Genomic DNA, 14,485 nt, shown 5'->3' with positions numbered 1-14,485 from the left:
TGAAATGATTCCCTTAAGACTAGAGCTGGCTGCTTCATGCTTATCGTAAGCAAGCAAGGAGTCAGTAAGAGAGCTTTGGAGAATGTGGGCATCGATCCCACTACCTCTCGCATGCAAAGCTAGCGCTCTACCACTTGAGCTAATCCCCCTCTCAAGAGTTTATCCTTTTGATTGGAGTTTTAAGGAAAGCTTACGGATCAGCTCAGCCCGACTAGGAAATAATACCGAATCCAGCATTGACCCACAAGGTTTTCTCATGTTGGCATCATGATAAACATTGCCAAATTAGGTCTTGCCATACCTGTCCGTGAATTTCACTGTGCCGAAACCGTTACGCTGTGAAAGCATGTTGCAAGAACCTAAGGAAAGGTAACAGTCGTTGATAAATTTTCGTTTGCATCTCGACGTGGTTTATCTGCAGCTTGCCGAAATGGCGGTACCTGCAAGCCACCCGTCTGTAAAATACATCCAATGCCTGAGCCCCATTCCATTTTTCCTCGGCCAATGGCGCGAACCATTCCATTTTCTTCGTTTTCCTCGGCCAATGCCTGGCCACCATTCCATTTTTCCTCGGCCAATGCCTGCCCACCATTCCATTTTTCCTCGGCCAATGCCTGCCCACCATTCCATTTTTCCTCGGCCAATGACACGACGAAGGCGATCTTGCCCCGGTCACTTCAAAGTATATAAACTTCACACCGCGTAGAAGAAAGAAACACCGTCTCGGATTTGGGATTTCTCAACAAGACACAGGTATGCCTTATTTTTGCTAGCATATTGATTTAAACGCAGGGCTGTTTTATGCCTGTTTGTATAAGGAACCAATAAATAAATGCTGTAGATATATTTTGCGATCATCGGAAAGGTAGTCAGCTAAGAAATACTGTATATACATTATTTCCTGCGGTGACGCTCATGGACGTAGTTCGTTAGCAAGCTATCGGATAACTTCTAACTAGCCTAAATTGGAGGAATAATTTATGTAATTCTAATCATGACGAATAATCTAATTAATGTTTCTCTGTGTTAGCCATCTATCCTGTTTTTCGATCTTCAACGGACAATCGCCGAAATTGTGAGGTAATTTAACGGTATATATACGCTTTATTTAACGGTTTTTAAACGTCTTAGAAAATACGTGCCCCTGCCTAACATGTTATTATTTTGTTATTACTAAGTATCTACGTAGAAACGAACATTATAAAGTATATGGTTAAGTGAGTAATACGAATCCTTGTAGTATTAAAAGGGTTAAAAACACATTAGTAACTAGTGAGTTGGTACCAACTGCTCACATTCATTCTTAGTTGCCATGGATTTACTTATTTGTTAATTTATGTTTGTTTTAATTATAAAGTATATCATACACTTTCGTTATTTACAATGTCTTGTTTCAGATCATGTCAGCATCAAAAAAATCTCACAAAGCCATGGCTGACACTGACTGGCTTGCCCGGCTGCAAGCATTTGCCAACACAGGGGTTTGGCCATCGAGCGAGGGCAACAGACCTGCTCCAAGACAAAAAAAGTGGCACGAACTCTATAATAAGGTAAAATAATATGATTTCTCTCATTTTAAAATAACTTAAGCCTTATTATTCCATATTTATTTATTGTTGCCTGACTCTTTAAATAGTTCTAATTGGAGTTGTGAAGGACAGGTGAGAATTGCAGAAAATTACAATTACAAAAGAGAAGATTCTTGCCTGAATGTGGATTTTTTTTGCAGATTCAAAAATGCCCCCAGCACCTGAAGGGACAGTCAACCCTTGTGGGAGGATTGCCCAAGTGTGTTTGTAGCTTTCATAAGGTAACTTAAATTAATTAAACCTGCAATCTGCAAATACAGAATAATGTATTACTAAGGTTGACTGTTTATGATGAGTTTTAGTAACTATATATATTTTCTCCCTATATATAAATGTATTTCTGCTACATTTTCAGGAACGTTCCAAGAATCCACTGGCTCCTCAACCATCAACAAGTACTGCCAGCCTGAGCACTTCTCCCTCCACCAGTCCTGCAAAGAGGCCTAAATTGACTTTATCCATGGTAACATACATTGTACTATAAAGATATGAACATTATGTGATGTTGCTGTGCTGAATATTCTTCATGGTTTCCAACAAATATTGTGATCTTCTTTTTGTACTAGTTTGAACGATCAAGGTATGGTGGAACCCATGTGGCTACAGCAAAACCAAACCTGAATGTCACAAGGAAGCATGTACAGGTAAAAAAAATATTATATATTAATGTTTTTTCTTCTATTTGTTCTATTCTAACTGAATAACAAACTATTAATTCCACAGCCACAGGAGATCCTAGGAGCAGGTTCAACGTCTTGCCAGTCTCCTGATCCTCAGCCTTCAACATCCTTCCATCCTCACAGGCCTCTCCTACAGTCCCCATGTTTTCTTGCTCCACCACCACCACCAAAACCACAACCTGCAGAACAAGGGCAACATTCTGCAGAGTCTTCTGTTGTGATGAGCATGGTACGGTAATGTGTCATTAATAAATCACAAGTACATTCATGATTCATTCACAAGTCATTCATGATTACACATAACATCTGTGTATACTTGTGCTATTTTTTCATCATAGCCAATCCATCAGCCAGAAAATACAGCAGAGCTCCCACTATTGTGGCCGCAGACATTGCCACGGCAGGACCAGAAATGGGTGTCTGAAGCTCTCTTCAGACTTGGGCCGAAGGGAAAGCTGGAGCTACGCGACAACCTGCAACTATGGTATCATGCACCACCTCCAGCTCTTTTGTATCACCAGTCTCCCACTCCTGATCGTTTCTTCTCGCAGTCTCTGTTGTTGTGGATGCCTTACAGGTTGTGGAAGGTGCGGCTTTACTGTACGAATCCTGACTGTAAACATCGGCTGAGTGGAGGTGGTCTGCACAGGAGGGTTCGGCAGGTCCTCGACATCGATAGGTACTACAACCTGGTGACGGAGACACTGATCTGCAGCAGATGTAGATCCAGCTACGTATCGTGGAGCCAGACAATCCTTCACCAACTGGACCTAGCACATCGCTCTGAGTTTAGAGTGATCCTTACTCGCAGGTGAATGAAACACTAAATTACTTTGCCATCATGGACATATCTTTTTGCAAATCTGACACTTATTTTCCTAAATAACAGAATAATAAAGATTTTTTTCCCCCAAAGATATGCCTGTGACATTCGGGTGATCCGCCTGTTGCGTGAGCGAGGACTGGGAAACGGCCCTGTCCGGATCATCGGCCAGCTGAAGGAGAACCACAGCGAGCAGTGGCTCCAGAAGGCCGCACGATATGTATCGGAGTGTGCTGCCTTCATGGAAAATGCAAGTGTGCTTCCACCACAGTTTCAGGAGCCCCCAGAACCTGCCACAGTGCCCAGCTACAAGTGGCTCCTCACTGTGTACAGCCAAGACATCCTCAACAGACTGGAGGAAATCAAGGCTGGAATCACTTCAACCTATGGAGCCATTTTAAAAATGGATTCTACCAAAAAGGTTAGATGTTATTTATTATATTAGTTATCAATTGGCAAACTTTTTTCTCAGGTTATTTCTCAACTATATACACACTATATATAAATTTTAAAACACCACCACCCAGCTATTCTCTCAGGAAGGATCTGATCTGTTGTGTGTGATTATGGTTATTGCAGTTAACACTCAGTTTGAATCTACTTTAATGAAGGAATGAATGTCTAGGCCACTTATTTTGTTTTGTTGATAGAAGGCCATTGATCACTTACTTTCAAAATCCCCTTTAAGTCACCTCTCTTTGTCTGGCAAGAAGAACCATTATGGCCCATGATGGTTTGTTTTTGTATATGCTAAATAAGTCATATAGTCTGTTTGTCCTGAAGGAGACATCCTCGTTTGGATCCTTTGTTATGATAAGCTAGGTATGATGGGTAAGCCATTGGGTTTGTTTCTTACATTGTTCCTCTCTTATTGCCAGATCACCAAGAAGTTGACTGGACCTGCCAAGGGCACTGCACAATGGCTCACATCTGTGGGGAATGAAAAGGGCCAGGTGTTGATGAGTGTACTTACCACAAATGAAGGTGCTGGGTTGGACCTCATGATAGCAGGTCTAGTAGACCGGTACTGCAAGGCTGGTGTTGATCCCCCTGTTGCCCTTTATGTGGACTGTGGCTGTTGTAAGGAAGTGGGAGAGACAAAGCTGAAGACCAGATTCAGTGGGTGGCCAGATGTGATTGTGCGTCTAGACATCTGGCATTTTATGCGACGACTGGCAACAGGGTGCACCACCGATGCCCATCAGCTTTATCCGACTTTCATGTCACGCTTGTCGGCCTGTATATTTGAGTGGGATGCAGGTGACGTTAGTCTGCTGAGGAGGGCCAAAAGGGAGCAGCTGAGGAAGCAAGACTGGCCAGTGTTGACCGACAAAGATGTTGATCGACACATCACAAAAGATGAGCTGGCACTGCACTGCAGGAGGAGAACACGTGGACAAGAGACAACCATCCACCTGCTCGATCAGCTACTCACAGAGCTAATGAGTGGCAAGGGGAACGATGCCCTTGGTGTTCCTCTTCTTGACACTGTGCGAATGCAGCACATCTGGCGTGTACAGAAGCGGCATGTGGCATGCATTCAAGACCCTCCTGGTGTGGCATTGTACACGGAGACCGGAGACATCACCAAGGGAGGAGTAGTTTTAAAAACATACCGGTGTGCAAGAGGCTCCACATCCCTGGAATCGTTTCATTGCCATTTGAATCGCTTCATTCCAGGTATGTAATAACTGTTAACTTTAGTAAATATTTTCTGCAATATATCATGTTTGATTATATTAAAAATCACATAACTATCAATGAATTTAGCTTGCTTTGCTTTGTTTGTAACAGATGGTTCTTGTATTAATTGTGGTACACATTCTTTCAGGAAACAGTGCCAATAGTCTGAACTTTCAGATATATCTACTGGAAGGGCTGAATCGCTGGAACAAAGACCGTGCTGCTTCTGCTCTTGCAAAGGAACCTACAACCCTGCGCAGTTACACTGGGGAGTTGGTTCACTTTGTCAATGACAACTACCAGAAGGTTTTTAAAAGGAAATTGATGCCGGCATTTACACCACCTGCAAAATACACTGGTAAGCATATTGTGATACAGCATTTAATATATTAGAATACTTTATACGTCACAAAAATGTTTATTTTTCTTTTTTTATTTAATGCATTTTCAGGGGAGCTCATTGGTGTGCAGTACCTGCTAAGGCAGAATAATGAGCCACTGGAGGATATGCACCCAAATTCTGACAGAACCACCCAGCTGCTTGAGGACTTAGAAGTGCATGACCAAGATGAAGATGATGAGGGGTTCAACGAATCCAGTCTGCAGGATGAAGCAATGGTGGCAGACCTGGTGGTTGCTGATGAGACATTAGAATTTGTGTTCCCTCACCCACCTCTCCACCCTTCACCAATGCCCTTGGTCCAGCCTTCATCGTCATTACCTTCAGTTCAACAAATGGTAAATGATAGAGTCTTACTTTGTCTTTTTATAGTAAAATTTATCTGTTAAAACCACTAATCCAAACTACACCTATACTCCTTCAGCAGCCTCCACCAGTGCCCTCGGCCCAGCCTCCACCAGTGACCTCGGCCCAGCCTCCACCAGTGCCCTCGGCCCAGCCTCCACCAGTGCCCTCGGCCCAGCCTCCACCAGTGACCTCGACCCAGCCTCCACCAGTGCCCTCGGCCCAGCCTCCACCAGTGCCCTCGGCCCAGCCTCCACCAGTGCCCTCGGCCCAGCCTCCACCAGTGCCCTCGGCCCAGCCTCCACCAGTGACCTCGGCCCAGCCTCCACCAGTGCCCTCGGCCCAGCCTCCACCAGTGCCCTCGGCCCAGCCTCCACCAGTGCCCTCGGCCCAGCCTCCACCAGTGACCTCGGCCCAGCCTCCACCAGTGACCTCGGCCCAGCCTCCACCAGTGACCTCGGCCCAGCCTCCACCAGTGACCTCGGCCCAGCCTCCACCAGTGACCTCGGCCCAGCCTCCACCAGTGCCTAGTCAGTCTCCATCAGAGCCTTCAGCTCAACAAATGGTAAGTGATAGTACCTTACTTTCATTGTTAAACATCTTCATTGTTAAATTCTCTAATAAACAGCACACAAATAAGAACGCGACACACAAATGCTTTATTTTCTCATGCTTTATTGTAATTAAACCTTTATTGTAAATAGAAAATGCACATTTCTACAGACATTATAACGTTTCATATTATTATTTTTTTTTTCTAGGCTGTGGATGTCCATAACATTCCTGGAATGGAAAGGGTGGATGAATTAGCAGAGTATCTGGTTGAGCTTCGCACTCAAACAAGCCTGACCCTGACAAACCAGCAGACCACCACGATTGTTAGTTTGTGGCAAAACCTAAACCAGTTTGATAAAAACAGACTGGTGTATGCAGCTCGGCATCAGGATAGGCTGCTGACTGGCCGCTTTCGATCCCCCAAAAAGAAGGCAGTTTTCACCCCTGGTGTTGAGAGCACAAAAAGGTGTGTTCTGGGATCAAGTGGCTCCCCTGCTCAGTGGCCTGACTGCTGTCGGCTGATTGAATCCATCTTTATAAGACTGGCCAACATCCACAGAAGCCCCAAAACTCTGGGCAAAGTAAGTGTGTCAAGGTGGGCACTGATGTTGGAGGACTACAGGAAAATCAGGCAGCTTGTTTTGAACAATGGGACAGTGATGGAGCAGACCACCCTTCAGCTGGTAGAGGTGAACCAGAAAACTCTTATGCAGTGGTACAAAGAGCGCCTCAAATCTCAGGAGGTCTCTGTGCTACTTCAAGGGGTGCGCCTCCCTGATGCACGGCCAGTGGCAGCTCAACCTCTACTGCCAGCAAATGTACAACCTGATGAGCCTCCACAGTACCCTCATCAGGTTCATATTTACCACATGCCGCCAAACACAGCAGGTCAGGCTAAAACTAAGTTTAGAAAAATTCTGCCCAGTGCCACACCACCATTAGCCCCTAGTCAACGACATCAGGACACTTCCATTCAGCCTCCCGTTGCTTCCATGGAGTCTGGTTCACAGGCCTCTTTGAGGATGATACAGCCAAGACCTTCACCTGTACTGATGATGTTACCCGCAGGACCAGCTGTGTCTGTCATGCCTCAGGTGTTGTTGCCCAGTTCTGTCCCTCAGCCTGCTACCCCCACTGAGCGACATTACAAGCGGACAGTCCCATATAATACCTGTAGGAAGTGTGGACAGTCACGCAAAACAGCAACTGGCCATAGCCAGTACAAGGGGAAGATCTTCTGTCCTATGACAGAGACTCTTACCAAGGAACAGTGGCTAGAAAAGATGAGAAAACTGTGATTAATGTGTATACTTTATTTTCATACATTACTATTGTATTTTTATATTACTAAAATATAATTATTATTATCTTTAATGGTTTAAAATGTTGTAAATGTTTTGCTGTAGTTTATTGGAATTTTTTATAGTTCAGCTGCTGTGGCATTAATATGTGTATATATGTATTAGTGTAGATTTAATATTTTATTTTTATGTAAATTGTAGTATAATTTTGTTAATTGTATTAGAATATCATTTTGTTAATTTTATTCATGTTTATTATATATATATATACATAAAGTGTATAAAGTATATAAAGTGTGAATAAATATATAAAGTGTGAATACAAATACAGAGTGTGAATTTATTAAATCAAGCAATAAGCCTAATATGATGAAACAACTCGTATGTATGTGTATGAAATGCACATATATATTACAATATATAAATTGTGACACGGGTGCCCCGTAATTGTAGGCACTGCTGACAGCCATAAAATAAAATTTTGCAATATATTTCTTAGAATATTATCACACAAAATATCCACGGCAAGATTCTCAGTTACAAATATTTATATCCAGGCTGGATTCGAACCTGCGACCTCCCGATCTTTTCTCAATTTTTTTTTCCTTTTTCTTCCTTTTTCTTCCCCTTCTTCCCCCCCTCATACAGACGATTGTTCCCCAGCTTTGGCGGAGTTGGGAGAGCGTTAGACTGAAGATCTAAAGGTCCCTGGTTCGATCCCGGGTTTCGGCATGAATTCGACCTAGCTAGGTGGAAAGCCTCAGCTTTTGAATGACCTGTGCATTCTGTTGAAAAATTATAAACAGACATAAACTGTTTGATGTTTTGTTGTGAGATTTCACAGTGGGATTGTCAGAACTCGAGACTCTAGATGTTCAATTCATCTGCTGATAAAGCATTTGGAGAAGGAAATGTGTAGGTGTCAACTTGCATGTACGCGTTGTCCAAAAGCATAGGTGTACCACTTCACGACATGCTTAAGTTTTGACTGAATTGGACTTTCCTCTGCTTCCTTCGGCTTATGGACAGCCTTTGTCCAAAAGTAAAAAGAGATGTGGCAAAGATGTCAACTGTTTGCTGGAGGAATCCAAAGTGACCATGTTCTAAGAGACCTTTGAAGGTCATGAAATTATTCCCTTAAGGCTAGAGCTGGCTGCTTCATGCTTATCGTAAGCAAGCAAGGAGTCAGTAAGAGAGCTTTGGAGAATGTGGGCATCGATCCCACTACCTCTCGCATGCAAAGCTAGCGCTCTACCACTTGAGCTAATCTCCCTCTCAAGAGTTTATCCTTTTGATTGGAGTTTTAAGGAAAGCTTACGGATCAGCTCAGCCCGACTAGGAAATAATACCGAATCCAGCATTGACCCACAAGGTTTTCTCATGTTGGCATCATGATAAACATTGCCAAATTAGGTCTTGCCATACCTGTCCGTGAATTTCACTGTGCCGAAACCGTTACGCTGTGAAAGCATGTTGCAAGAACCTAAGGAAAGGTAACAGTCGTTGATAAAGTTTCGTTTGCATCTCGACGTGGTTTATCTGCAGCTTGCCGAAATAGCTCAGTTGGGAGAGCGTTAGACTGAAGATCTAAAGGTCCCTGGTTCGATCCCGGGTTTCGGCATGAATTCGACCTAGCTAGGTGGAAAGCCTCAGCTTTTGAATGACCTGTGCATTCTGTTGAAAAATTATAAACAGACATAAACTGTTTGATGTTTTGTTGTGAGATTTCACAGTGGGATTGTCAGAACTCGAGACTCTAGATGTTCAATTCATCTGCTGATAAAGCATTTGGAGAAGGAAATGTGTAGGTGTCAACTTGCATGTACGCGTTGTCCAAAAGCATAGGTGTACCACTTCACGACATGCTTAAGTTTTGACTGAATTGGACTTTCCTCTGCTTCCTTCGGCTTATGGACAGCCTTTGTCCAAAAGTAAAAAGAGATGTGGCAAAGATGTCAACTGTTTGCTGGAGGAATCCAAAGTGACCATGTTCTAAGAGACCTTTGAAGGTCATGAAATTATTCCCTTAAGACTAAAGCTGGCTGCTTCATGCTTATCGTAAGCAAGCAAGGAGTCAGTAAGAGAGCTTTGGAGAATGTGGGCATCGATCCCACTACCTCTCGCATGCAAAGCGAGCGCTCTACCACTTGAGCTAATCCCCCTCTCAAGAGTTTATTCTTTTGATTGGAGTTTTAAGGAAAGCTTACGGATCAGCTCAGCCCGACTAGGAAATAATACCGAATCCAGCATTGACCCACAAGGTTTTCTCATGTTGGCATCATGATAAACATTGCCAAATTAGGTCTTGCCATACCTGTCCGTGAATTTCACTGTGCCGAAACCGTTACGCTGTGAAAGCATGTTGCAAGAACCTAAGGAAAGGTAACAGTCGTTGATAAATTTTCGTTTGCATCTCGACGTGGTTTATCTGCAGCTTGCCGAAATAGCTCAGTTGGGAGAGAGTTAGACTGAAGATCTAAAGGTCCCTGGTTCGATCCCGGGTTTCGGCATGAACTCGACCTAGCTAGGCGGAAAGCCTCAGCTTTTGAATGACCTGTGCATTCTGTTGAAAAATTATAAACAGACATAAACTGTTTGATGTTTTGTTGTGAGATTTCACAGTGGGATTGTCAGAACTCGAGACTCTAGATGTTCAATTCATCTGCTGATAAAGCATTTGGAGAAGGAAATGTGTAGGTGTCAACTTGCCTGTACGCGTTGTCCAAAAGCATAGGTGTACCACTTCACGACATGCTTAAGTTTTGACTGAATTGGACTTTCCTCTGCTTCCTTCGGCTTATGGACAGCCTTTGTCCAAAAGTAAAAAGAGATGTGGCAAAGATGTCAACTGTTTGCTGGAGGAATCCAAAGTGACCATGTTCTAAGAGACCTTTGAAGGTCATGAAATTATTCCCTTAAGGCTAGAGCTGGCTGCTTCATGCTTATCGTAAGCAAGCAAGGAGTCAGTAAGAGAGCTTTGGAGAATGTGGGCATCGATCCCACTACCTCTCGCATGCAAAGCTAGCGCTCTACCACTTGAGCTAATCTCCCTCTCAAGAGTTTATCCTTTTGATTGGAGTTTTAAGGAAAGCTTACGGATCAGCTCAGCCCGACTAGGAAATAATACCGAATCCAGCATTGACCCACAAGGTTTTCTCATGTTGGCATCATGATAAACATTGCCAAATTAGGTCTTGCCATACCTGTCCGTGAATTTCACTGTGCCGAAACCGTTACGCTGTGAAAGCATGTTGCAAGAACCTAAGGAAAGGTAACAGTCGTTGATAAAGTTTCGTTTGCATCTCGACGTGGTTTATCTGCAGCTTGCCGAAATAGCTCAGTTGGGAGAGCGTTAGACTGAAGATCTAAAGGTCCCTGGTTCGATCCCGGGTTTCGGCATGAATTCGACCTAGCTAGGTGGAAAGCCTCAGCTTTTGAATGACCTGTGCATTCTGTTGAAAAATTATAAACAGACATAAACTGTTTGATGTTTTGTTGTGAGATTTCACAGTGGGATTGTCAGAACTCGAGACTCTAGATGTTCAATTCATCTGCTGATAAAGCATTTGGAGAAGGAAATGTGTAGGTGTCAACTTGCATGTACGCGTTGTCCAAAAGCATAGGTGTACCACTTCACGACATGCTTAAGTTTTGACTGAATTGGACTTTCCTCTGCTTCCTTCGGCTTATGGACAGCCTTTGTCCAAAAGTAAAAAGAGATGTGGCAAAGATGTCAACTGTTTGCTGGAGGAATCCAAAGTGACCATGTTCTAAGAGACCTTTGAAGGTCATGAAATGATTCCCTTAAGACTAAAGCTGGCTGCTTCATGCTTATCGTAAGCAAGCAAGGAGTCAGTAAGAGAGCTTTGGAGAATGTGGGCATCGATCCCACTACCTCTCGCATGCAAAGCGAGCGCTCTACCACTTGAGCTAATCCCCCTCTCAAGAGTTTATTCTTTTGATTGGAGTTTTAAGGAAAGCTTACGGATCAGCTCAGCCCGACTAGGAAATAATACCGAATCCAGCATTGACCCACAAGGTTTTCTCATGTTGGCATCATGATAAACATTGCCAAATTAGGTCTTGCCATACCTGTCCGTGAATTTCACTGTGCCGAAACCGTTACGCTGTGAAAGCATGTTGCAAGAACCTAAGGAAAGGTAACAGTCGTTGATAAATTTTCGTTTGCATCTCGACGTGGTTTATCTGCAGCTTGCCGAAATAGCTCAGTTGGGAGAGCGTTAGACTGAAGATCTAAAGGTCCCTGGTTCGATCCCGGGTTTCGGCATGAACTCGACCTAGCTAGGCGGAAAGCCTCAGCTTTTGAATGACCTGTGCATTCTGTTGAAAAATTATAAACAGACATAAACTGTTTGATGTTTTGTTGTGAGATTTCACAGTGGGATTGTCAGAACTCGAGACTCTAGATGTTCAATTCATCTGCTGATAAAGCATTTGGAGAAGGAAATGTGTAGGTGTCAACTTGCATGTACGCGTTGTCCAAAAGCATAGGTGTACCACTTCACGACATGCTTAAGTTTTGACTGAATTGGACTTTCCTCTGCTTCCTTCGGCTTATGGACAGCCTTTGTCCAAAAGTAAAAAGAGATGTGGCAAAGATGTCAACTGTTTGCTGGAGGAATCCAAAGTGACCATGTTCTAAGAGACCTTTGAAGGTCATGAAATTATTCCCTTAAGACTAAAGCTGGCTGCTTCATGCTTATCGTAAGCAAGCAAGGAGTCAGTAAGAGAGCTTTGGAGAATGTGGGCATCGATCCCACTACCTCTCGCATGCAAAGCGAGCGCTCTACCACTTGAGCTAATCCCCCTCTCAAGAGTTTATTCTTTTGATTGGAGTTTTAAGGAAAGCTTACGGATCAGCTCAGCCCGACTAGGAAATAATACCGAATCCAGCATTGACCCACAAGGTTTTCTCATGTTGGCATCATGATAAACATTGCCAAATTAGGTCTTGCCATACCTGTCCGTGAATTTCACTGTGCCGAAACCGTTACGCTGTGAAAGCATGTTGCAAGAACCTAAGGAAAGGTAACAGTCGTTGATAAAGTTTCGTTTGCATCTCGACGTGGTTTATCTGCAGCTTGCCGAAATAGCTCAGTTGGGAGAGCGTTAGACTGAAGATCTAAAGGTCCCTGGTTCGATCCCGGGTTTCGGCATGAATTCGACCTAGCTAGGTGGAAAGCCTCAGCTTTTGAATGACCTGTGCATTCTGTTGAAAAATTATAAACAGACATAAACTGTTTGATGTTTTGTTGTGAGATTTCACAGTGGGATTGTCAGAACTCAAGACTCTAGATGTTCAATTCATCTGCTGATAAAGCATTTGGAGAAGGAAATGTGTACGTGTCAACTTGCATGTACGCGTTGTCCAAAAGCATAGGTGTACCACTTCACGACATGCTTAAGTTTTGACTGAATTGGACTTTCCTCTGCTTCCTTCGGCTTATGGACAGTCTTTGTCCAAAAGTAAAAAGAGATGTGGCAAAGATGTCAACTGTTTGCTGGAGGAATCCAAAGTGACCATGTTCTAAGAGACCTTTGAAGGTCATGAAATGATTCCCTTAAGACTAGAGCTGGCTGCTTCATGCTTATCGTAAGCAAGCAAGGAGTCAGTAAGAGAGCTTTGGAGAATGTGGGCATCGATCCCACTACCTCTCGCATGCAAAGCGAGCGCTCTACCACTTGAGCTAATCCCCCTCTCAAGAGTTTATACTTTTGATTGGAGTTTTAAGGAAAGCTTACGGATCAGCTCAGCCCGACTAGGAAATAATACCGAATCCAGCATTGACCCACAAGGTTTTCTCATGTTGGCATCATGATAAACATTGCCAAATTAGGTCTTGCCGTACCTGTCCGTGAATTTCACTGTGCCGAAACCGTTACGCTGTGAAAGCATGTTGCAAGAACCTAAGGAAAGGTAACAGTCGTTGATAAAGTTTCGTTTGCATCTCGACGTGGTTTATCTGCAGCTTGCCGAAATAGCTCAGTTGTGAGAGCGTTAGACTGAAGGTCCCTGGTTCGATCCCGGGTTTCGGCATGAACTCGACCTAGCTAGGCGGAAAGCCTCAGCTTTTGAATGACCTGTGCATTCTGTTGAAAAATTATAAACAGACATAAACTGTTTGATGTTTTGTTGTGAGATTTCACAGTGGGATTGTCAGAACTCGAGACTCTAGATGTTCAATTCATCTGCTGATAAAGCATTTGGAGAAGGAAATGTGTAGGTGTCAACTTGCATGTACGCGTTGTCCAAAAGCATAGGTGTACCACTTCACGACATGCTTAAGTTTTGACTGAATTGGACTTTCCTCTGCTTCCTTCGGCTTATGGACAGCCTTTGTCCAAAAGTAAAAAGAGATGTGGCAAAGATGTCAACTGTTTGCTGGAGGAATCCAAAGTGACCATGTTCTAAGAGACCTTTGAAGGTCATGAAATTATTCCCTTAAGACTAGAGCTGGCTGCTTCATGCTTATCGTAAGCAAGCAAGGAGTCAGTAAGAGAGCTTTGGAGAATGTGGGCATCGATCCCACTACCTCTCGCATGCAAAGCTAGCGCTCTACCACTTGAGCTAATCCTCCTCTCAAGAGTTTATGCTTTTGATTGGAGTTTTAAGGAAAGCTTACGGATCAGCTCAGCCCGACTAGGAAATAATACCGAATCCAGCATTGACCCACAAGGTTTTCTCATGTTGGCATCATGATAAACATTGCCAAATTAGGTCTTGCCATACCTGTCCGTGAATTTCACTGTGCCGAAACCGTTACGCTGTGAAAGCATGTTGCAAGAACCTAAGGAAAGGTAACAGTCGTTGATAAAGTTTCGTTTGCATCTCGACGTGGTTTATCTGCAGCTTGCCGAAATAGCTCAGTTGGGAGAGCGTTAGACTGAAGATCTAAAGGTCCCTGGTTCGATCCCGGGTTTCGGCATGAATTCGACCTAGCTAGGTGGAAAGCCTCAGCTTTTGAACGACCTGTGCATTCTGTTGAAAAATTATAAACAGACATAAACTGTTTGATGTTTTGTTGTGAGATTTCACAGTGGGATTGTCAGAACTCGAGACTCTAGATGTTCAATTCATCTGCTGATAA

The 14,485-nt window shown here is 43.6% G+C and overlaps 1 protein-coding gene and 10 non-coding genes across 11 annotated transcripts; 7 read left to right on the top strand and 4 right to left on the bottom strand.

Annotated features, from left to right (window-relative positions):
• Positions 1-6,041: 6,041 nt before the first annotated feature.
• Positions 6,042-7,373, top strand: LOC143493605 (uncharacterized). The gene is made up of 2 exons (XM_076992126.1): positions 6,042-6,085; positions 6,282-7,373. Exons 1-2 carry the CDS (start codon positions 6,083-6,085, stop codon positions 7,371-7,373), a joined length of 1,095 nt encoding a protein of 364 aa, XP_076848241.1. The 5' UTR covers positions 6,042-6,082.
• Positions 7,374-8,924: 1,551 nt separating this feature from the next.
• On the top strand, positions 8,925-8,997 carry trnaf-gaa (transfer RNA phenylalanine (anticodon GAA)). Its single transcript has one exon. It is a non-coding gene; the product is annotated as a tRNA-Phe (tRNA).
• Positions 8,998-9,465: 468 nt separating this feature from the next.
• trnaa-ugc (transfer RNA alanine (anticodon UGC)) lies at positions 9,466-9,538 on the bottom strand. The gene has a single exon. It is a non-coding gene; the product is annotated as a tRNA-Ala (tRNA).
• Positions 9,539-9,813: 275 nt separating this feature from the next.
• On the top strand, positions 9,814-9,886 carry trnaf-gaa (transfer RNA phenylalanine (anticodon GAA)). Its single transcript has one exon. It is a non-coding gene; the product is annotated as a tRNA-Phe (tRNA).
• An 816-nt stretch (positions 9,887-10,702) lies between these two features.
• trnaf-gaa (transfer RNA phenylalanine (anticodon GAA)) lies at positions 10,703-10,775 on the top strand. The gene has a single exon. It is a non-coding gene; the product is annotated as a tRNA-Phe (tRNA).
• A 468-nt stretch (positions 10,776-11,243) lies between these two features.
• On the bottom strand, positions 11,244-11,316 carry trnaa-ugc (transfer RNA alanine (anticodon UGC)). The gene has a single exon. It is a non-coding gene; the product is annotated as a tRNA-Ala (tRNA).
• Positions 11,317-11,591: 275 nt separating this feature from the next.
• trnaf-gaa (transfer RNA phenylalanine (anticodon GAA)) lies at positions 11,592-11,664 on the top strand. The gene has a single exon. It is a non-coding gene; the product is annotated as a tRNA-Phe (tRNA).
• A 468-nt stretch (positions 11,665-12,132) lies between these two features.
• trnaa-ugc (transfer RNA alanine (anticodon UGC)) lies at positions 12,133-12,205 on the bottom strand. Its single transcript has one exon. It is a non-coding gene; the product is annotated as a tRNA-Ala (tRNA).
• Positions 12,206-12,480: 275 nt separating this feature from the next.
• trnaf-gaa (transfer RNA phenylalanine (anticodon GAA)) lies at positions 12,481-12,553 on the top strand. Its single transcript has one exon. It is a non-coding gene; the product is annotated as a tRNA-Phe (tRNA).
• A 468-nt stretch (positions 12,554-13,021) lies between these two features.
• On the bottom strand, positions 13,022-13,094 carry trnaa-ugc (transfer RNA alanine (anticodon UGC)). Its single transcript has one exon. It is a non-coding gene; the product is annotated as a tRNA-Ala (tRNA).
• A 1,156-nt stretch (positions 13,095-14,250) lies between these two features.
• Positions 14,251-14,323, top strand: trnaf-gaa (transfer RNA phenylalanine (anticodon GAA)). The gene has a single exon. It is a non-coding gene; the product is annotated as a tRNA-Phe (tRNA).
• Positions 14,324-14,485: the final 162 nt, after the last annotated feature.

The sequence above is a fragment of the Brachyhypopomus gauderio genome, unplaced genomic scaffold (genome assembly GCF_052324685.1).
Source record: "Brachyhypopomus gauderio isolate BG-103 unplaced genomic scaffold, BGAUD_0.2 sc90, whole genome shotgun sequence".
In the NCBI taxonomy this organism is placed as follows: Eukaryota; Metazoa; Chordata; class Actinopteri; order Gymnotiformes; family Hypopomidae; genus Brachyhypopomus; species Brachyhypopomus gauderio.
Note: the sequence above shows the minus strand (reverse complement) of the source record. Positions and strands in the feature narration are given on the sequence as shown.